Below are 22871 nucleotides of genomic sequence, written 5' to 3'. Positions count from 1 at the left end.
GAACAGGAAGATACTGAACAATATTTGTACAAAATGTTCATGTTAATGAACTTCTGTGTGGTAAAATGACACAGTTACACTTTAGTTGGTGTCTTAAACTCCGGTGAACCAGCCCGTGTACAATTAGCAAAATGTCATCACAGCCAAAAGCCGAGAACTGGTTTAAGGAAAGAGACATACATATGGTATAATTTAGCAAGCCATGAAATTCAGCCATTAGTTGAATACTGTTGGATATTATATCTCAAAAATACAAGATTTCTCCCGAAATGAATATTTGTCATTGCCATAATTAACACTAGGTATGTGACACTAGACTTAGGTCATAGGTCAAAATCTCAATTACGCTATAACCTACACTGTATTATCATATCTTGTTTTGTAAAATGGCTGAAATACTGCCAAAACGGTGTAATACCATAATCAATCAATCAATCAATCAATATTTCTTGATAGAAACACAGACCTTTGAACTTTACTTAAAAAGTTGATTACAAAATATAGATATAAGAAATAAGTGCTAGTTTGTTTGCATTATGGTGAGGTATAGCAAGAATTCCACCTAATTCAAACAAGAGACAATTATTCCTGAGATGATACACTATATTTTTAGATTTTCTTCATTATGTAGAGGATTTATAATTTTGTGTTTTGAGAGAGAACTTTCTGGATGAGGTGAGCTGTGTAGGCCTGTTTGATTTTGTAGACATTATAGATAAATTCCAGACATCATTACAGTCACATAATCCAGTTAGGCCATGTAAACTGTAGAACAAGCAGTTACTGTTACCTCCAAATACTCAACAATGAAAGTCATGGGTCTTTTAATGAGATTTGAAGAGCTGAGATCCCATTTCATGGTAGATGTTGGCATGATAACTATTACACTCACAAATGCAATGTAGAACTGGCTTCATGACCATAAACTATGTTAGAATTGAGAATTTGTATATGTATATACCGTTGCCTTGCTTAAATACGCAAGTTCCGAGTTACCCAAAAGTTATTTCCCTTTATGGAACTCTTTCGCATTTTATGACATATGGTGGGTACACAACGTATACATTATATCGTAGATTGGCATTGTACATAACGATTACGTACGATTAATGTAATAAAAGCGTAATTTTTGTTTATATCAATCACTGGTATGCATATTCTGGCCATATCAAGCATAATTTGTTTGAATAAGATCATCAAATTGGCTATTGAATCATTATTCGTTTCCTCTTCTACATGAGTGACGCTTTTATCAAAGAAAGATGGCAATTAACAATATTTGTTTGAGCCATTTTGTTATCATGCAATACTCATAAACTCACTAAAGTTGCCTTTTCCCTGAGATAGGATGGTCTCAGAAACTCTGGATATCATCTTTTAAGAAATAATACAATGATAGTAATTAGCAAATGTACCCACTGTTATCATATTTTACGTCATAATTTATGGAAGAGTTTGACAAAGGGAAATAACTCTTGGGGAACTCGGAACTTCCGTATTAAACCAATATTTTATTGACATTTTGAACCATACTAAAATTTATTTCAAAATAAATTTTATTGACTTAAATATCAATATGAGTTGAATTAGATCAATTAAAAAAATTTTACTTGAGTATATTCTCAGTTTATGATCATGAACACTGGGTATGTTCCATGCAAGTTAAATATTCTTGATGGAGCATAAAATGCCCTCCAATCAATCAATCAATCTGATAAGGTCTATAGGCAGAATGAATTTCTGTTACATGGGTGGCATACTATAAAACCTGGTCTGGCCCCTTTCGCTTGACCTGGCCTCAGATTTGGCTCTGACCCAAATTTTGGCCTGCCTTAAAAAATTGGCATGGACTCAAATTTGACCTCTAAATTTTTTTGGACCTCAACTAATTAGGATTTTTTTCCTCAGAATTGCAATTGATTTTGTTGATTTATTTTTCAAAGTTATAGCAGATAGGTGATATGTTTCCATTGATTTTTAAATGTACACTATAAAATAATCATTATACTACATGTACCACCAATCTGATTATAATTTTATTTACATCATTGATTGACCCCAACCTTGACTTCTTACAAAAACTATGGTGTAGAACTCTTGTTAGTGATGGGCAATCGGGAAAATAAAATTAATCGACGATTGGATTAATCGGATGTACCTTTTCGATTGATTAATCGAAAAATAATCGAATTTTAATGATTTCAAATTTATGGCATAAATATATTAAATTTACTTTATGTTTTACCCTAGATATTAAGTTATTTAGAATAAAATCATTAGATTGATTGTATATTGTTTAACGTTTCTCTCGAGAATTTTTCACTCGTATGGTCTCCATATGAGTCCAAAATCATAATTAGATATTTGAAGTTAATAATCCTATACTTTCGATTTTATTTTCCCGGGATAGGGATAGATCTCTCGGCTTTTGTTGTTCTTATGGGATCCGGGTTAGAATAGAGCCTGATTACCCCTTGTTTGTTGTAAGAGACAAAATCCGAGGCCCCGTGTCACAACAGGTGTGGCACGATAACGATCCCTCCCTGTTCAAAGACTATAAGCGCCGAGCATAAGCCAAAATTTTGCAGGCCTTTACTGTCAGTGGTGACGTCTCCATGTGTGTGAGAGATTCTCAAGAGAAACGTTAAACAATATTCAATCTTATCGGATGATTCAGCTTCGTCAGCCATTTTTGATTTTAGATAAGTCGCGGCAGGAATATTCGTATTATCAAAACAAAACAAAAATACCAACGTCGGCGATTTTCGATTTTCAAAATGACAATCGATTATTCACATCGTTTCAGTTATAGCGACCGACAATGGAAAGTCGGCGACAATCGGTACATCACTAACTCTTGTGTTAAAATTATGTTGAAAATGATCTGATATTCTGTACAGTGATAATGAAATCAATCAAAACCGATACTTGTAGTTCTCAACTACATTGTTTTATTGGTAGTATATGATGTTTAGATGTTCCTAGTCACCGGTATGTCTTATACATAACTGCTCTTATCAATGACACAATATACCAGCAACAAAAACACTCTACAGTGGTGATTCATCGTTAAGCTTGTGCAAATTTGTTCAGTTAAATATCAAATAAATGAATTGGATCATTGGTAAATGGAGATTGTTTTCAATGTGCACACTTTGGAAACACAAAATCAATTGTGGTAGTTTCAATGTGCACATTTACAAAACAACAGAAACTTATCAATTATTTCCTACAACTTTGGGAAATTAAAACCAATAATATATCAATGAAATCAATCATAATTCTGGGGGCAAAAATCAATAAACCATTGCAATCATTTCATCAGTAGTGTATATCTTTTTGGGTACATATTTGTACTAGTACATAATTTAAGAATGGAAAAGAAAGTAATTTTATCAATAAACCAATCAATAGATATTCACTAAAATCGATCTGATCAGTGGTAGTATAATATGAGTATTTTAAAGTGTACATTTACAAATCATTAGAAACATATCATTTACCTGGTATAACTTTGAAAAACTGCCAATAATAAATCAATAAATTCAATTACAATTGGAAAAAAAATCACTTGTGGTTGAGGCCAAAAAATATTTTAAAGGCCAAATTTTAGGCCAGGTCAATTGAACCAGACCAGGTTTTAAAGTATGCCTTACAGGGGTCCTGAACTGCGTATTACGTCTCCCAGCAGAAGGCTGCAGATTGAATGACTGTTATCGAGGTCTGTGTAGAGTACCGTCTCCCAGGAGGCTGCAGATGTTGCATGTAATATTGACAAAGAACGACAGCTTTCTGTGCTCATAAATCGATCTGATATGTTCATTTAATGATCTGCATAACACTGGATCAATAGTTAGAATCTGTCACAACCAATACAAGGGCTCTGATTTATCTCAAGTGAGTTTCAAATCAAGTCCAAGTACTAACAATGTGAACATCCTAAAAGTTCTGCTGTCATTGCCAAAGAAAATACTGTAGTTTGATTGTCTTTTGACACAAATTTATGAATATGTGTGTCCATTTCACGGGAAGGTCAGAATCTGGTTTCTAGTGAGATTTATTGTTACCAGAAAGAATACACCTTTAAGATGACTATATATATATATATATATATATATATATATATATATATACACACACACACACACACAGTATTGTCATCAGAGAGAATACACCTTTAAAAGGACTATATATATATATATACAGTATTGTTAACAGAGAGAATACGCCTTTAAAAGGACTGTATATATACAGTTTTGGCTTAATTTTCCCCCTAAAAAGACTTTCAATTTCTTGAAGCAAAATATACTTTATTTTGATGAAGAATATATACACAGCTTTTTGATTTATGCTATTTATAGAAAAGTAATGGTGATGCCAATTTTGACGTAATTGTACAACTTTTCCCTTGTGTTTTAATTTTAGATGAAAAGTAAACTTGTTGTATTATTTTCTTGTTCACAAACGTAAAGGGAATAGGAGAACAAAATATTGATTCTACATATATTTCACAAAGTGGGTCAATGTTAGAAATTCAATTCTGTTGTAGTTTTTTAATTTAAAAAAAGGTTTTGAAAATGAAGTTTTCAGTGATATGTTAGATTGATCATGATATATCACATCATATAGATAGTACGTGTAGTTGAGGGTAACATTGAAAATTTTCACCATGAGAAACCATTGTCAACTGAGATGTAGGGTTTCGAGGGGTGGACATTTTTATACCGTATATATAGGAATCACTGTCTGTCTGTGCAGATTCGTGTTCGGGCCATAACTTCTTTGATCTTTGACTTAGGCATACCATATTTGACACACAGGTGGATCACCATGAGACGATGTGTCAAGTAACTTCATGACCTCTATATGACCTTTACCCGTGACCTCAAGGTCAAAATTAAAGGTTTTTTTTTTTTTTACAATGGATTCGTTTCGGGGCCATAACTTCTTTGTTTTTTGACATAGGCATACCATATTTGACACATGAGTGTATCACCATGAGATGATGTGTCATGTACCTTCATGACCTCCATATGACCTTGACCTCAAGGTCAAAATTAAAGGTTTTTACAATGGATTCGTGTCAGGGCCATGCCTTCTTTGTTCTTTGACATAGGCATACCATATTTGACACATGAGTGTATACCCATGAGACGATGTGTCGGGTACCTTCATGACCTCTGTATGACTTTGAACTTTGACCTCAAGGTCAAAATTGATTATAGGGTTTTGACATAGTCATACCATAAGACATGGGTGTATCACCATGAGACTATGTGTCATGCACATTCATGACCTCTTTATGACCTTGACCTTTGATCTCAAGGTCAAAATTATAGGTTTATGCCATGGATTTGTGTTCGGACTGTATCTTCCATTTCCTTCTACAAAGGCATACCATATTTTTACACTCAGGAAAGAGGTAATTTATACCTATTAACAACACCCTTTGGGGTAAGCGGGGGGTATTCTTAGTGAGCATTGCTCACAGTACCTCTTGTTAATGTTGCCTTCAACTACATGCACTATTTGTTTTATTATACTGAATGTCATACAGTTATTAGATATACGTAACAAAGCACTAAATTCAGCCGAATTTCCTTTTAGCTAGATTCTGTCAAAAACAAGTAACAAGAACATTTCAAATTGGTGAAATTAATTCAAAATTAACAAGATCAAAACATTAATTTTCTGCTATAGTTACATGTTACATGTAAGTAGTACTACCTTGATATAATATATCTGCTGATTATCGTTTGCTTCTTTCAATTAATCGATTTCATTCAAAATGTCTTTATAATGCACTACAGACAGGATTTTATTTCAAACACTGAAACGATATTTTTCTAATATCTAAGATGACTCGTACCTGCATCAATTTGATGCACACAATAATTTTTTATACCTCGGTACCGTAATATCGCCTGTTGCCATGTGATGTTTCCTGTTGCTAGATACTTTTACTCCTACATGGTAGCATCATGTTTTTTCAACCATTTCTTGTCCAATTCAATTTAAGTATGTTACATGAAAATATAATTAAAATATAGATCTGTATTCAATGAAAATTGTGTTAGCCAGACACATGAATAAATGTTTCCCTCAGAGACATGAAGGAATAAGGAAGCACTCTTTGGATAAGGAAGCACTCGCTGGAAGATAATTGTCTTTATCCCAATTAAACAAAATAAACACTTAATAAAAGGAAGTTTGCTTCCTTTACAAATAGATAGTTTTGATTATATCTGATATTTTTGTTGAAGGTGCGAGAATTCAATGGATTCAAGTACATCATGGAGGAAGCTATTACAGGGGATTTCGCTCTGATCAAGGCACACAAAGCTGACAAACTGGGCAATCTCACCTTCAGGTAAATAGGTCAAGGTGTACTAAGCTGACAAACTGGGCAATCTCACCTTCAGGTAAATAGGTCAAGGCACACAAAGCTGACAAACTGGGCAATCTCACCTTCAGGTAAATAGGTCAAGGCACACAAAGCTGACAAACTGGGCAATCTCACCTTCAGGTAAATAGGTCAAGGCACACAAAGCTGACAAACTGGGCAATCTCACCTTCAGGTAAATAGGTCAAGGCACACAAAGCTGACAAACTAAGCAATCTCACTTTTAGATAGATAGGTCAAGGTGTATAAAACAGACAAACTGGACAATTTTACCATCAAGTAAATAGGTGAAGGTGTACAAAGTTTACAAACTGGGTAACCTCCCCTTTAGGTAAATGGGTGAAGGTGTACATAGTTAAGAAATAGGGGAACCTTACCTTCAGGTGAATAGATCAAGGTGTACAAAGATATTAGACTTGGGGAAACTCACCTTAAGGTAGGTAGGTCAATGTATACAAAGCTGACAAACTGGATGTTAATAGAACAAGAGAAACTGATAGTAAAACATAGACCACCATAACCTTTTGTATAGGTTGAATATTTCAAATGATCTACCTTTGAGGTAAGTAAAGTCAAAAGTAAGAAAATGGCTTTATATTGAAATACATGTACAATGTAGAAAGACTTTCTCTTAAGGAAATTTTGAGTTCTTTTCCTGTCGTTGTAGGAAGACGGCTCGTAACTTTAACCCTCCAATGTGTAAGGCAGGCCGGATCACAATTGCAGAGGTTGAAGAAATTGTTGATGTAGGAGCCATTCCCCCTGAGGACATCCATGTACCACATGTATACGTGCAGAGGGTCATCAAGGGGCCAAGCTATGAAAAGAGGATAGAGGTAGGGGATAAAACTCCTCACAGGGGATAGAGGTAGAGGATAAAACTCCTCACAGGGGACAGAAATAGGGGATAAAACTCCTCACAGGGGATAGAAGTGGGGGGTAAAACTCCTCACAGGGGATAGAAGTAGAGGATAAAACCCTTCACAGGGGATAGAAGTAGGGGTTAAAACTCCTTACAGGGGATAGAAGTAGAGGATAAAACCCTTCACAGGGGATAGAAGTGTGGGATATAAATCCTCATATAAGATAATAGAGAGCCTCAAGGAAGACCAGTAAACTGCACTAATTGTGTCACCTTTAAATGAAACTGTTAAGATTAATAAAAGGGATAGTTCACATTCATCAGGAAATCCTGACTACCAAGGGGTGGTTGTGATTTTATAATTTTTGTGAATGCATTATCTCCCTTTACAGAGATTAACAACAAGGACAGAAGGCACAGATGAATTGGAGGGAAATGATGCTGCTGCAGAGCTGCGGAACAGAATCATCAGGCGAGCTGCTCTGGAGTTTCACGACGGAATCTATGGTAGGTACCTCAATGTCTTTACACTGTTATGATAATGATAGATGAAAGCAATGCTTCAAGAGATTCATGACCCGCCTTCCATGTGACCCAATAATAGTATGTGGCATTTCTACAAGGCTTCTCATGAGTGACAGTCTGTTATGTTGATTAGGTTACATTGGAAAATTCTACTGAGATAGATGTATTGTTTTCAAACCTTATCACAATGTTTTGCGATTTTGTCCAGAAAATCATGGATGGGAAAAATTATGTAAACTTTTTATGCCAAGATTCCGAGTTTATCCAAGATTTACAGCATCTAATAGTTATCTTGTGTGATATAAAGTATCTGTAAGTAATCTTGACGTTAGTCTCTTGTGATTTCAGCCAATCTGGGAATCGGAATGCCGATGTTAGCCAGTAACCACATCCCACCTGGCATGACAGTCCATCTTCAGAGCGAGAATGGAATCATGGGATTGGTTAGTAACTATGCTGGAAAAAAAATCATTGTAGTACATGTTGTACATTGAAATGAAGATACAGTTGTGAATGTTACAAACATGTTGATTAGACTGTCAGAAATTTATTTTCCTCTTATTACCAGGGACCATACCCATTAGCCAGTGAAGTGGATGCAGATCTGATTAACGCAGGGAAACAGACGGTCACCAATATCGGCGGCAGTTCATTCTTTTCCAGTGATGAATCGTTTGCCATGATCAGAGGGTAAGAGATTGGGATCCAGTGTTTATGAAAAATAAGTATAAATTTCAGATCAACACAGTACAGTTTGTGATTACATTACAGAGGACACATCAACCTGACCATCCTGGGGGCATTACAAGTTTCTCGTTATGGAGATCTGGCCAACTGGATGATTCCGGTAAGTAGATCTGGCCAATCGGATGATTCCGGTAAGTAGATCTGGCCAACTGGATGATTCCGGTAAGTAGATCTGACCAATCGGATGATTCCGGTAAATAGATCTGACCAATCAGATGATTCGGGTAAGTAGATCTGGCCAACTGGATGATTCCGATAAGTAGATTTGGCCAACTGGATGATTCCGGTAAGTAGATCTGACCAATCGGATGATTCCGGTAAATAGATCTGACCAATCAGATGATTCGGGTAAGTAGATCTGGCCAACTGGATGATTCCGGTAAGTAGATTTGGCCAACTGGATGATTCCGGTAAGTAGATCTGGCCAACCGGATGATTCCGGTAAGTAGATCTTGTCAAAAGAAAAGTCTTTAGTATATTTTTCTCTTATTTTACCTGATGAAATACTTATTTTAAAGATAAATGCTTGTTGTATAAGTTTAAAAGTCAGTGGTAGTCCATGATTATTGTGTCTTGATATGTCCCAGGGTCGACTTGTGAAAGGAATGGGCGGAGCCATGGACCTGGTGTCTAGTCATAAAACCAAGGTCATCGTAACCATGGAGCACCAGGACAAGGTCAGAACAGCAGATAAACGTACAGTAGTGTGACATATATTTGGATAAAGCAGTTGTTGTTTATATCTATCTGAATTTTACAGAAAGGAAATAGCAAGATTGTAGACAGTTGTAACCTTCCACTGACTGGCAAAAACTGTGTGGACATGATTATCACGGATAAGGTAGGCCTTTTGTTGAAAAACATCCTAAGTTTGACATAGCACCGGGATCGAGAATCATACACTTGGCTAGCAATGTGCAGCATGTGTTTGAAGAACGGTTTATGATATTCATACTTGTGATGTTTTTCTCAGAAGATTCATTACAAATCAATCCTGTGTATGATGTCACCTTGGCAAATGTGATATCGCGTAATGTAAGACATGTTGCCACAATGTTGAAGATGTCACAAAATCAAACATGATGTCACAACAAAAAATTGTGATGTCTTGATGTCAAATAAGATATCAGAATGTCAAATGTCACAATGACAAATGTGATAAATTGTCAAACACGATGTCACAATGTCAAATATGATATAATGTCAAACATGATGTCACAATGACAAATGTGATATATTGTCAAACATGATGTCACAATGACAAATGTGATATATTGTCAAACATGATGTCACAATGACAAATGTGATATAATGTCAAGCATGATGTCACAATGATATGTCAAACATGATGTCACAATGACAAATGTGATATCATGATCTGGTATCACAGTGTCATCAATATCCCAATGTTAAATGTGATATCACAATGACAAACATAATGTTACAAACATTGGTTCAGGATTTGAAATTGTCATGAAGATGATTAATGTAAACGAATTACAATAATGTGCTTTTTTAAAGATAAACTCATGAGATTTTTCTATTCAGTTATGTTGAGTATCATGGAAATAAAACAATCATAATGTAAATGAATTATTTTTCAATACTTTTGGAAATTTTCGAGGACTATAGCTGGGAGATTTTCACACAGACAAGTCATGAAATATACTGACATGAAAAATGATGCTGATGTGGAAACTCTACAAACTGGAAAAATCATTCTCTAATCAATCATTTTTATTTTGATATGTTTATTAGAAGTTGTCATTCCATTTTCTTCTCATTTCGGTGTATATGTGACATTTTGTTTGATTACGTATCTCTTGTAGTGCGTGTTTGAGGTAGACAAAGAGAAAGGTCTAATTCTCACAGAGGTGGCAGAAAATGAAGATGTGGCCAGCATTGTAGGCACCACCAGCTGTGAATTTGTGGTAAGGCAGCTGGTTTTACATCAGCAGAATTTATAACTTAACCAATCAAAGTACATTAATTGCACACTCGGCCTTTTTGCAAAAGATTGGAACATTAAGGGGAGAGATCAAAAGTTTAATGTCTGACAAAAAACTAAATTCACATAGTTTTTACCAAGACCCCCCTCCCCCTTATAACTAAACATGATGAATGTTGAACCTAATCGATTAACAAGTAAAGACATACGATTATAAATAACACTCTGTGTATCTTTTGTACTGTTTATTAACAAATGAAAGAGTACATTGAAACTGTTAAATATTCATTCAAATGTAATATCATTATGTGGTTTTTAACAGTCGCTTGTCTTTTTCCACTAAAATCGATGTTGGATGACAGAAACTTGTGGGAGATTTTATCCCCCCTCCCCATAACTATTTGAATTTAGATTTTTATCCGACATCAATCTTTTGATCTCGCCCCTAAATCTCCTCAGGGACAGAAACTGTAAACTTGCAAACATATCTACTTCAGTATCATCTAATTGATTTTTTAAATCAATTGTTGATATGATTTAATCCTGACACTGTTAAGTAATTGCTTTAAGATTGTGAGTACTGTAGACATGCTGTTTTTTACACACACACCCTCCTCTTCTTTAGCTCAGGAACATTACATTTCCCTGTTTCATCGGTCTGTCACGTACACCACACACGCAAAGGAGAGGATCACAATTGAATGAATTTGCTTGATTTTTTTTTTGTACACATCAGTATGTGTGCTTTATCCATGATGATAGGAATTTGGGAGAGGGGTGTATGCTTTATCCGTGATGATAGGAATTTGTGAGAGGGGTGTATGCTTATCCGTGATGATAGGAATTTGGGAGAGGGTTGTATGCTTTATTCGTGATAATAGGAATTTGGGAGAGGGGTGTATGCTTTATCCGTGATGATAGGAATTTGGGCGAGGGGTGTATATGTTTTATCCATGATGATAGGAATTTGGGAGAGGGGTGTGTGCTTTGTCCATGATGATCGGAATTTTGAAGAGGGAGAAGTTGGGCTTAATCTGCTGTCCATTTCTATTTGATTTTTACATTTATTTGTGGGAATAAAATCACAGGGAGACAGCAAAACTACATAATCACTGTCTTGAATGAAAATATGGTGACTTTCATGTAAGATTACATTGTACCATTAGTATATCCTGTGGATGTTTATCCATACAGACTGAGTTGAAAGTGGATGCTCTGTGGTCTAATTCTTTGTGGATGAAAATTTGTTAACGCTACATTGAAATAGTAGCACAAAATGTTCATTAAGATAACTATTTTGATGATAGAATATACATGCATGCGATTTATCTGTAAACATTTTAGCAATGTTGAAGAAAGTGAGAGAACTTTTAAACTTCAGTACACTATAATCACACACTAAGTAAATGATTTGTGTTTGCATACAGAAGTATGCAGGTTTGAAGAATCACAGTTCATACTTCCATGTATTTTCAAAATGCACTGCAGTTGTGAACATTGTACATATAAATCTTCATGAATATAATACATATAAAAAAAATTATTTTTGAAAATACGTGAGGGTATGAACTGCAACGCTTCACGCCGGCATACTTTTCGTAAATAATTTGCACTCTTCATGAAGTGTGCCAACGTGAAGCGTCACAGTTCATACCCCCATGTATTTTCAAAATCGAAAATATCTTATCTGTACAAGTTTAATGCATTCTTTGGTTTTGTTTCAGGTTGCTCCAGAAGTAAAAGTGATGGGACAGATTCTTACATAGACAAAGGGGGACAACTTACTGCTCATTTTGTCATTGTGTGTTAACTAATGGGTAATCAGATTGCCATGTTGATCATGTATTCAGACTAATGGTGTGGCTTTTCAGAACTACCAGTGATTTATATATAATTATCCTGGTATAAGTTTGAAACAAAAGAAACTCAACTCCTTATGATCTGAGATATGTATTTCATAGAACAACTCTGTGACAAATATCAAGCATGATTTCACAAGTGTGGAGAAAAACTTGATGATGTCCCAAAACTACATTAGTGCCCAGCTCTGGGAACTACATGGATTTATTGGAGAAGCACCAGCATTGAAATATTTTACAAAGTTTTGAGACTTTTCTCTCTTGTTTTGAAAATATTGATGCAATTTAAACTTCATGTATTTAACATTTTGATTATCATAAGTTTTCTTTCAAGAAAAAATTTACAAAGTCTTTCCAAAGTAGATATAAGATAATATGTTCTAGAAGCATGTACAGTCAAAACGGTGCAAAGATGATGAAAATCGAATTTATAGCATTTCATAGTTTGATTTCAATTATGTTGTTCATATACAATGGTATTAAGTGCTGTTCCATGTTAAGAATCATGCAAAGACTGGCACATCGACCGTCGGAGATTGAGCTGATACTTGCATATACTTTACCCCTATATATACAAACTTTATATGTGATATTATTTTTTTTCATCTGATGCATCTCTACAGAGAGATGTTACTAAAAATAGATTTTACCCATATTGAACACCAAATAGCTAATAAAATATGCATGAAATTGTTACTCAATATAGGAAAAAATTATCAATAACTTTTTGACCAATAAAAGTACACAATAGCAAGTAAAGTCCCCTTGTCCTTTATTCATTGCCATAGTGACAAAATCATGATGCAAATTTCTATGTAGTAGTGGCACTTTGATTCATTGGAGTTTGGTATTAGGTGTGGGCATTATATAATACATGTCCTGTATGTTTACTTAATTTAGGGTATTTTTAGATCTGATGCAATCTTGTAATCATGATTTACCACTTGTTCTCCATTTCATGATGAATAAATAAGAGGTTTTCATATTTCAGTGCAACCATAAATTAGTGCTCAGCTAAAATAAGTATGCAGACGGTACATGTATTTGAATGAAAATTCAATCTCTTCAGTTTGAATTCATTACATTTATATTCTATCCTGCCTAAAGTGTACCAGTGATTATCTTGTAGTGATTGTTTTGTTTCAGAATAAAAATGTGATATTTCTTTCTATGGACAATATTTTGTGCCTCTGTGAATTTGTTGCAGATTGGAAGGTTTATACAATAAATACAACTGGGCTGCAAAGATAATTTGATTAAAAAACAAGAATATCTGTAAAACTCTGAAACTGATGGATGCTCCTTGAACTGCATCTTACCAATGAACTACGTCATATGACAAATGACTCGCACAATGATCAATAACTGTTGAAATTAATTTTTTTTCATTTATAAGGTATATGTTGAGTGACATTGACCTAAATGATCTGGAGTAACCTTTGTCTAATAGTTATAGCTTATAACATTGTCTGTCATATGATCAATACCTATTCAAAAGCTGATAAAATAAGGAACTTTTTCCTCATAGATATAAGGTACATGTATATATGTTCTGAGTGACCTTGACTTTTCCAAAGTGACCTTTGTCCAAGATTAATAACTGAAAATATTGTTGAAATGAAGGTTTTCTCATATAAATATAAGGTATATGTTCTGAGTGACCTTGACCTTTACAAGATGATTTTGAGTGACTTGTCTGAAAGCCATTTGCCCGTTTCTTATTTCATGATCAATGCATGTTCAAAAACTGTTGAATTAAGGAACTTTTTCTTGATATACATGTAAGGTATATGTCCTGAGTGACCTTGACTTTTCTAAAATTACCATGGATGACCTTTGTTTGAAAGCCATTTGCCTGTAACTTATTTGTGATTGATTGCATCTTGTTTAACGTTTCTGGAGAGAATTTTTCACTCGATCATATGGAGACGTCACCAAGACCGTTGAAGGGCTTCAAATTTAGGCCTTTGCTTAGCAGTGAGAGTTCTTTAGCATGCCACACCTAGTGTGATACGGGACATCTGTTTTTAAGGTCATATCTGAGGCCTCGTGACATTCACACCTGATGCCGAGCGTTTGGCGATGGAATGGTCACTACCTGTTTTATCGACTTAGGTCCGTCGCGGCCGGGATTCAAAGCCCGGCCTTCCGTATGCGGGGCGAACTCTCCAACCTCTAGACCACCGCGGTGGTCATAAATTATTTGTATTATATATGATCAAAAACTGTTGAAAGAAGGAACCCTTACCTTGTATAATGTGTATGTTCTGAGTGACCTTTCCAAAATGACCTTGGTTCTAAAGTCTCTGCCCTTAGGAATATTTGTGATAAATTTCTTATGAAAGGTTTGGGGATGGGAAATTTTATATTAAATAACCAGTGATCCTGACCTCTCCAATATGACATTGTTCCATTAGTTCTTGAAATCAATTATATAGATTTCTGATGAAAGGTTTAGGAGATATGAGCTCAGACAAGACGGATGAACACGACAGGTACTTGCGGTGTAGATGTGAACAATGTGCGTATGAATCTTGATGAATATAGTACGTTTACTTTAACGAATGGGAATTCCGACAGAATTGAAAGTAGAAGATGAATACATAAAATAACTAGAACTTTGAAAATATATGATGGTATGAACTGCGCTGCCTCACGCCGGAGCGTTGTAGTTCATACCCCCCGTTTTTTCTTCAAATTATTAAAATATGAATTGACTTATACATTGAGGTGAACTGTGTTGTCCAATCCAGGCTCTCAGTACCCCTTGCTTATCGTAAGGGGGTGACCCCGGTCCTTCGGATGAGACCGTAAAAACCGAGGCCTCGTGTAACAGCAGGTGTGGCACGATAAAGATCCCTCCCTCCATGCTCAAAGGCCGCAAGCGCCAAGCATAGGCCTAAATTTTGAAGCCCTTCATCGGCAATGGTGACATCTCCATATGAGTGAAAAATTCTATTAAATAATATACAACCAATACAAGGCACTGACACTATAGATAAATATTCCACCACTACCATTCTGATGTAAACAAATGGCTAGAGACAGTGAGGGTGATATTATCACATTTATTATTCAGTATCGTATCGCATTTTTCACGTCTGTGTCACACGTTAAACTGTTGGTGTGTTTTATGAATTGAACACAGAGGTTCGCGACACTCGTCTTTAGGACTTTACAGTGACGGTCAAAGTAACAGATGATGGACAGGTGCGAGGTCTGGGGAAACACCACTTTCTGTTGATGGACATCCCAGCTCTCCAGCTCCTTGGCAAACATGGTCGCCTCCTGTTGGAGGTGCCAGTCCTTCTCGGCAGTGATCACCAAAAAGTTTGGGAGATATGACAGCATTTTGTTTTGGAGGTGACTCATTGGGCAGGCGGATGACCAAATATCGGGGTCCTTGCCGAATGTCGGGTGAAGGTACAGTGGGCGGACAGTACGAATGTTTAGCTTCTCCACGTGTAGGACTGCGGATATAGCTACCACACCCTGAAACGAAACGTAGTGTACATGAAGACGGGCACGATAAATGATGGTACTATAAGAATAATGATCACCCTGCTAAATAAACTAATCCAATCTATTCAGAAACGTAGTAATCCCAGGAAAGATTCACATCCATTGTGATGCCTCTGAAATTACCTTGGTCCTGTCAGTTTGACCTTGAATTTATGACCTTGAAAATCAGTTGGTTTGTTCCTCTAATTATGGGGAACATGTACTGTATCAAGTTTGACGATGTTAGCTTTGTAAATACCCAGGCTTTCAAGTGACTTTATGTGAAAAATAAGGGCCTTTTTAGAACACATTCTTCATAAATAAAGGTTATTTTTAGGATTTTTCAGATAAAAATAAGGAGTAAAACTTACTAATTGATACAAAGAAAAAATTAATCTGTATTCACCAAAAGGTTCATACATAAAATACAAAAGCGAATTACCATTATAGAAGATCATACTAGTGGTCATCAACATGGGTATATTCAATATAACCATCAGAAAGGAAATGCTCTAGCTGTTATATATAGTATACACAAATCCAGCTGAATAATGCTGATTACCACTAAATGTCTCCATAGAAATACATTGATTCAACACAATCACTACCTGAAAGTATACCAAGGCTTGGTTTGATTATTTTTCAACTCTTTCGGCAAGTTTTGCTTATCGAAAAAATTGTAAATTAGGATTTTCATTATTAAGATGCTGACAGACATACGGATGGACATGCACACTGCGCCATACCATAATGCAGGCCGTCAATGACTAACAGTTGTCAATGTTCCTTTATAGGGTAGAATCATCTGACCTTGAACCTTAAAATATCATCACTTGTCTTTCTTCCACTACCATTCACATAATTACAGAATATGAATTTTGCGGGGGAAGAAAACTAAATGTGTAGATGGTTGTGTTATGGTGGATATGAAAATAACGGAAGCCTGGAGTATAATTCGCTTATACAAATCATCGCATTTTTCTACCGCTTATACCCCACAACACAAACCTTAAATTGTCCACGGGCTGACGTGCGGACAAAATTGTCACTTTTATACTCTTGCGACCTCTTGATGTGGATGCCCTAATACACGTACCGGTTAAAGTATACATGTAAAGGTATAGTTTTGATATTGGAACAGATTACTAACACACACAAACTATAAATACAATGGAGCAAATAAGCACCTTTATATTGGAGGACTCTACACCCACATCTTCCAGGGAGTCTTGACGAAGAGCGAGAAGCGAACAAAGATGGCCCCCCGCAGAATGTCCAATCAAGTAAATGGAGGTATAGTCGTAGTAAGCTGTGTCCCTCCCCAATTCATAAACTTTCTTGATACATTTTGATAACGCTGTGATTTGATCTTCGTGTGTGTGGTCCTTTGAATTTAAGTTCAAATACAGCAAAGTTCCCTGAACTAAAACAAAAGTGGACAACCAGGCAGTCAAAAGGCTGTGTTCGAATCGTACTGCTGCATAAAGGAGACCGAGAATGACCACCCAGAAGCCTCCAATCAGCAAGGAATGTAATCTGTGTTTAGATCGCTGGACCGAGATTACCACTAGAGTGACCAGGTTGACCAGGACGAGGTGACCAAGAATTAGTCCTGACACAGGAAAGCGTCTGAGATCACGATGTTCGTGTGATATCGGTGAGTACACAAGACTTACAGGTGTCAGAAAATCAATCACAGCCACTGCACCAATCACCAAACAGAGTAACACACCCAGGAATATCACAGTCCCCACGTGTGACGTCGCTAGTTCTAAGAACAGCCACGGGATTTTCAGTTTTGTGAGGGGGTAGGATATTACAGCACACGGGACTCCCCTCCGAGCGAACTCCCTCCCCACATTCCCGTACAGACCAAAGTACCAGTACACGAACGCCACCAATAAGTTCACGTCTTCAAACACAAAATGCTTCCATGTGTCCTTATCACCGCGGCGCCACCCTCCACCGTGAACAAACACCGCGACCGGAGACGGCGAAGGGTTTCTTAGATCCGCCCCATGCCTCGGAAGGTACAGGTCGAAGACAGACTTATGAGACGTTTTATCCGGCGTCTCGTAAGAAATGTCCTCTAGTATTTCATAATCTTCATGACACGTTTTCCTTTTATAACTGATGTCCATGGTAATTATTTCAATATCTTTATCGCCATTCCAATTAACTCTCCCTCGATGAAATGTGTAACTGATAACACATGAACAGTATCCCTCTGTACACAAATCAAGATGTGCATGACCCGTGACAAAATGACGTCGTGAAGTTACAGTGCATGTATATAAAAATATTGTCAACTACCAAACCTGGTGACCGCGGAATGGTGTTTAAACTCGTAGAACTATACACTCAGATTTATCTTTAAGGTAAATTGTCATGTTAGGGAAACACTCGAAAAAAAGAAATATTGATTTTACCCCGCAAGGATTTCTGCCTGGCACTCGTATGTAGATTTATTTCCATTTCCTGGTAATGGTATTAAAATAACTATACACATGCTGAAAATGAGACTTGAAAGTTAAATGGGCAAGATAAACACGTGCAAGTCATACAATTAGATCTTATTTTAACCGCGAGTTTTTCCGTTTTTCTTGAATTTCACCGGAAAATTTAGTTATTTCAAACAAGCAGGAGCCTGGAGTTGCCGCGTGACCCAATCCTACGATGGTCAGTCCTGCGACCCTGTGAATGACCATTATGTCTTCTTCAGCCATGCCTACAACTGTGTTGGTCAGAGTTCCGTGCCGGAAACACATGAACAATTCTCCTTGAACTTTGACTTTCATAAGGGTGCTATGACGACCATAGAACGTGCTCCGGATGCTGTTTAGGTCTTCCTTGGTTAGGTTAAATCCGCGACTGGACACGATCACGTGACTGTGTTGATCCACTATCGCCGCCTTTTCCACTTTACCGTTTCTGGTCAGTCTGTACAGTAGGTCCGGCCAGGAGTTCGACATATTCTGAGATGGTAGTCTCGCGGTGTCCAGCGTCCCCACCCGTACGTGTGTTTACCTGTAAATCCACTGGTGCATTAACTTGAGACTCTTCTCTCTTCTTTAGTAGAGCAATAAAAGTCACGTAACAAGATTGTTTCCTATTGATAGACAGCGATAAGAAGTTCTGTCATCTACTGAATTATCAATGGAGAGTTCCCGCAGTTAGTACACACCTGTCCGTCAGTATTCGTAACACACAGGTAACCTCAGGGGTAGTGGTGCCTCCGGCAGTCCACGTAATACACACCCAAGTAACAGCGGCAGGTCACGCAATACACAGCCAACCGTGGGTAACATCGTCTCCCATCCCTGATGCCGGGTCTTCCTGGTCGAACTGCCTGGTACTTAGGTTTTCTCTCTCACACTGACTCCTGGTTTATGAGGAGATTTGTCTAAATTTAATAATAGATCTATGTTTATTAGGATAGGATTCCTTTTGAGAGGGAAGACGTTCACACCCAGATAACATTGTACTGACGTCGACTCCGAGAGAAGAATGCAATTTGACACCGGGTTTTTAAATTTATTGGTCACTTTATATACAAATGTATCATGGCAGAGTTCTATTACCTCTGTTCGCACTGTATGGGGACTAGGGGTTCTGAAGAAGAGTTTTTCCCCTCCCCCCCTTTAGTGACGGCGAGTCTTTACGTGTATTGACTTGTAAAGGTTTATGAAAATTTAATCACCTCCATGAGTTTCATTGGCATAAGTGATGTAGATCATACCTAGTTGTCTAGGTATTTGTATTGGGAGGGCAGAGAACAACAGGTGATTGATAGACCTTGTGTAGCTTCTCACCTCAGGGCGATTACGAACAATCGGCAGATGTGTGTGTGTGTGTGTGTGAGAGAGAGAGAGATAGAGATAGATGGGCGTCTTGTAAAGAGTTCTAAATCTTACGAACTTTCCTGTTTCTTAATTAGATCCCATAATTCAACATTAATTTAAAAACGTACTTTAACTTCTAAGGAAATGCAAGATCGATCGACATGCTACTTAATTTCCATTTGCGATTTTAACTAAACAGAAAAAATTGATTTTGAAAGACAGGACATAGAGTTAGTCTTCCATACAATATTTAACAGTCTTTTATAGCTTACTAATTGTTAATCTAACGATGTGGTACATTTAATTCGCCTCGGCTCGTGTAAACGGATCGATGTTTCAGTGAAAGACAAGGTGGAACCCATCTCCATAGCTAGGGGGTCTGAATATATATATCAATTTAGTCAGTTGTCTCAGACCGACTTCATAATGGACTCCGTCCGGATCTCTCAAGCAAATATTTAAAATAGACATCGACACCAGCAGCGTATATGTAGACTGGAGAGAGAGAGAGAGAGAGAGAGAGAGAGAGAGAGAGAGAGAGAGAGAGCATAATCTACATACAGTGCATGATATTACATGCTTCAGCATGGATTTTGTTCCCACAGTATAGTTATCATTAGTGAATAATTTTTGGAAGAGCGTGGTATATGAAAACAGTAACAGTACTTGTCACATATTTACAGTGATTTTCTTTTGTTGTTCAGGTATTGTATCTGGTTATCACCAATAGGGTTTTGTTATCGCATATGTGATAAAACGAGCTCCTCCCACCTTGTTATCGCATGGGCGGTGCTAACATCAGAATTACACAATAGAAACAAGACAGGGATAATTCAGTTTTCGTGAAGTTACTTTTGCTGTTTCGCGGGCGAAGCGTATGGAGCGCCAAATTAACATAAACTCAAATAATTGAAGATATCTTCAATTATTTGAAAATATCATCAATTCAATTATTGCTCTCTTTAATTGAATTAATGAGCGCATTAAATCAAGTATTGCTCTCATCAAATGAATTAATGCGCGCTTCAATTCAATTATTGCTCTCATCAATTGAGTTAATGCGCGCATCAATTGAATTAATGAGAGCAATAATTTATTTAATGCGCGCATTAATTCAATTATTGCTCTCTTCAATTCAATAGATGCGCGCATTAATTCAATTAATGAGAGCAATAATAGATTTGATGCGCGCATTAATTCAATTATTGCTCTCTTCAATTCATTTGATGAGAGCATCAATTTAGTAGAAATATTGCTCGCAATAATTAATTTACAGCTCGGTATAAATAATTTGATTATCTCTTTAATTCAATTGAAGATATCTTTAAATCATTTACGATGCCTTTGTATAAGGAATTAATGTGCGCATCAATTCTTTTAAAGAGAGCAACAATTCAATTAAAGATACCATTAATTTAATTGTGGATATGTTGAATTGAAGATATCTTTAATTATATAGTTGCTCTCTCTAAAGAATTATTGCTCTCTTCAAATGAATTAAAGATATCATTAATTCAATTAAAGAGAGCAATAATTGAATTAATGCGCGCATTAAATCAATTATTGCTCTCATCAAATGAATTAATGCGCGCATCAATTCAATTATTGCTCTCATCAATTGATTTAATGCGCGCATTATATCAATTATTGCTCTCTTCAATTGAATTGTTGATATCATTAATTCATTTGAAGAGATCGTTAATTCAATTAAAGCGCGCATCAAATCAGCTGAAGAATTAATGCTCTCATCAATTCAATTAATGCGCGCAATAATTCAGAATTGAAGATATCATTAATTATTTGAAGAGATCTTTAATTCAATTGTTGCGCGCATCAAATGAATTGATGATATCTTCAAATAATTGAAGATATCTTCAATTATTTGAGTTTATGTTAATTTGGCGCTCCATAGAAGCGTGTGCCGATCGATGTCTGGGGCGTTGAAACAGACGAGAAGTGTTATGTAACAAATACATATATACACATACCTGTGACCGTTTTTGCAGTCAGTAATGTTAAATAGTTCTCTCTCTCTCTCTCTCTCTCTCTCTCATTTTATAAAGAGTTTGCCAATGCAAGTCTTTAATCCTTTTCCCACTTTAATATTTGTGTTATACAGCCACAAATATGTGATAGATACTGCCAGGAATAATCAGTTTTTGTTAAGTTAGTACTGCTGTTTTACGGGTAAAGCGTGCGCCGATTGGTGGTGGGCGTTGAAGCAGACAAGAATTATTTTGTAACAGATATACACATACCTGTGACCGTGTTTTTTTTTTTTTAGTCAGTATTTGTTAAATCTCTCTCTCTCTCTCTCTCATTTTATAAAGAGTTTCCTAATGCAAGTCTTTAATCCTTTCCCTACTTTAATATTTGTGTTATATATGTTTTCTTAAAACATTTGTACAAAATACATGTAGAATTAAATTCCTGGAAAATTATTTATGAAGCCACCAATATGTGATTGATACTGACAGGGATAATCAATTTTCGTTAAGTCAGTTTTGCTGTTTTACGGGTAAAGCGTATTAAATTTTATATACACATGCATCTATGACAATCTACCATTGTATTGAATGTATGGTTCAATAAATGTAAAATGAGAAGCTTTTAAAATATGTGACAAGTCGGTTATCTTCTAGCATCCTCGTAAAGTTCACATTATCAAAGAGATGGGCGGTCCTTCTCTCACTCATGCGCTCCGCGCACTCGTGACAGAAGACCGCCCATCTGTTTGATAATGTGAATATTACTCGGATGTTAGAAGATAATCATTACATATTTTAAGAGACTGGAGAATCTTAGTAAATCTAAAACCATCTTCATGATTACCATGAATGTCTGTGAATCTGCTTTCTCCGAACTTTGGGAGGGCGGTATCAAATTCATCTCGCCCATTATCCCACCCTGGCAATTCTCAGACCCCCTGCCGATACTACTTCGTCTCCCCTAGACTCCGCCGTTACTGAGTACTTTCTCGGCGTGTGTCTAGACTGTCGTTACTGAGTACTCTCTCGGCTAGCTGCAATAATGTAGCCCTATCCAATTTTTTTTTTATTCTGACGTTTTCGGGATAGGGCTACAATTCCATAGAATCTCCGTAATGGTGCAAAATAATTTTATGAATAACCGATAATAAACTCTGTGTATTAGTCCCAAATGTTGTTTACACCAAAAGGAGTAC

At 36.4% G+C, this 22871-nt stretch overlaps 2 protein-coding genes across 2 annotated transcripts in view; one reads left to right on the top strand and one right to left on the bottom strand.

Annotated features, from left to right (window-relative positions):
* Positions 1-13513, top strand: part of LOC125668646 (succinyl-CoA:3-ketoacid coenzyme A transferase 1, mitochondrial-like) — a 28377-nt gene extending 14864 nt beyond the window's left edge. Inside the window, exons 6-15 of the mRNA XM_048902964.2 lie at positions 6264-6370; positions 7071-7239; positions 7658-7772; positions 8139-8233; positions 8359-8480; positions 8562-8637; positions 9125-9214; positions 9298-9378; positions 10367-10468; positions 12210-13513. Of these exons, the coding sequence (XP_048758921.2) occupies positions 6264-6370; positions 7071-7239; positions 7658-7772; positions 8139-8233; positions 8359-8480; positions 8562-8637; positions 9125-9214; positions 9298-9378; positions 10367-10468; positions 12210-12251 (999 nt within the window). The 3' untranslated portion in view covers positions 12252-13513. The remainder of the gene's footprint in view (positions 1-6263; positions 6371-7070; positions 7240-7657; positions 7773-8138; positions 8234-8358; positions 8481-8561; positions 8638-9124; positions 9215-9297; positions 9379-10366; positions 10469-12209) is intronic.
* Positions 13514-15387: 1874 nt separating this feature from the next.
* LOC125668647 (uncharacterized) lies at positions 15388-18275 on the bottom strand. Its single transcript, XM_048902965.2, has 2 exons — positions 17033-18275; positions 15388-15836 (listed from the first exon to the last, which is right to left on the bottom strand). The coding sequence occupies exons 1-2, from the start codon at positions 17984-17986 to the stop codon at positions 15420-15422; spliced, it is 1371 nt and encodes a 456-aa protein (XP_048758922.2). The 5' UTR covers positions 17987-18275; the 3' UTR covers positions 15388-15419.
* Between the last annotated feature and the right edge of the window lie 4596 nt (positions 18276-22871).

This window comes from Ostrea edulis, chromosome 4 (genome assembly GCF_947568905.1).
Source record: "Ostrea edulis chromosome 4, xbOstEdul1.1, whole genome shotgun sequence".
NCBI lineage: Eukaryota > Metazoa > Mollusca > Bivalvia > Ostreida > Ostreidae > Ostrea > Ostrea edulis.
This window is presented reverse-complemented; position numbering and strand designations above follow the sequence as displayed.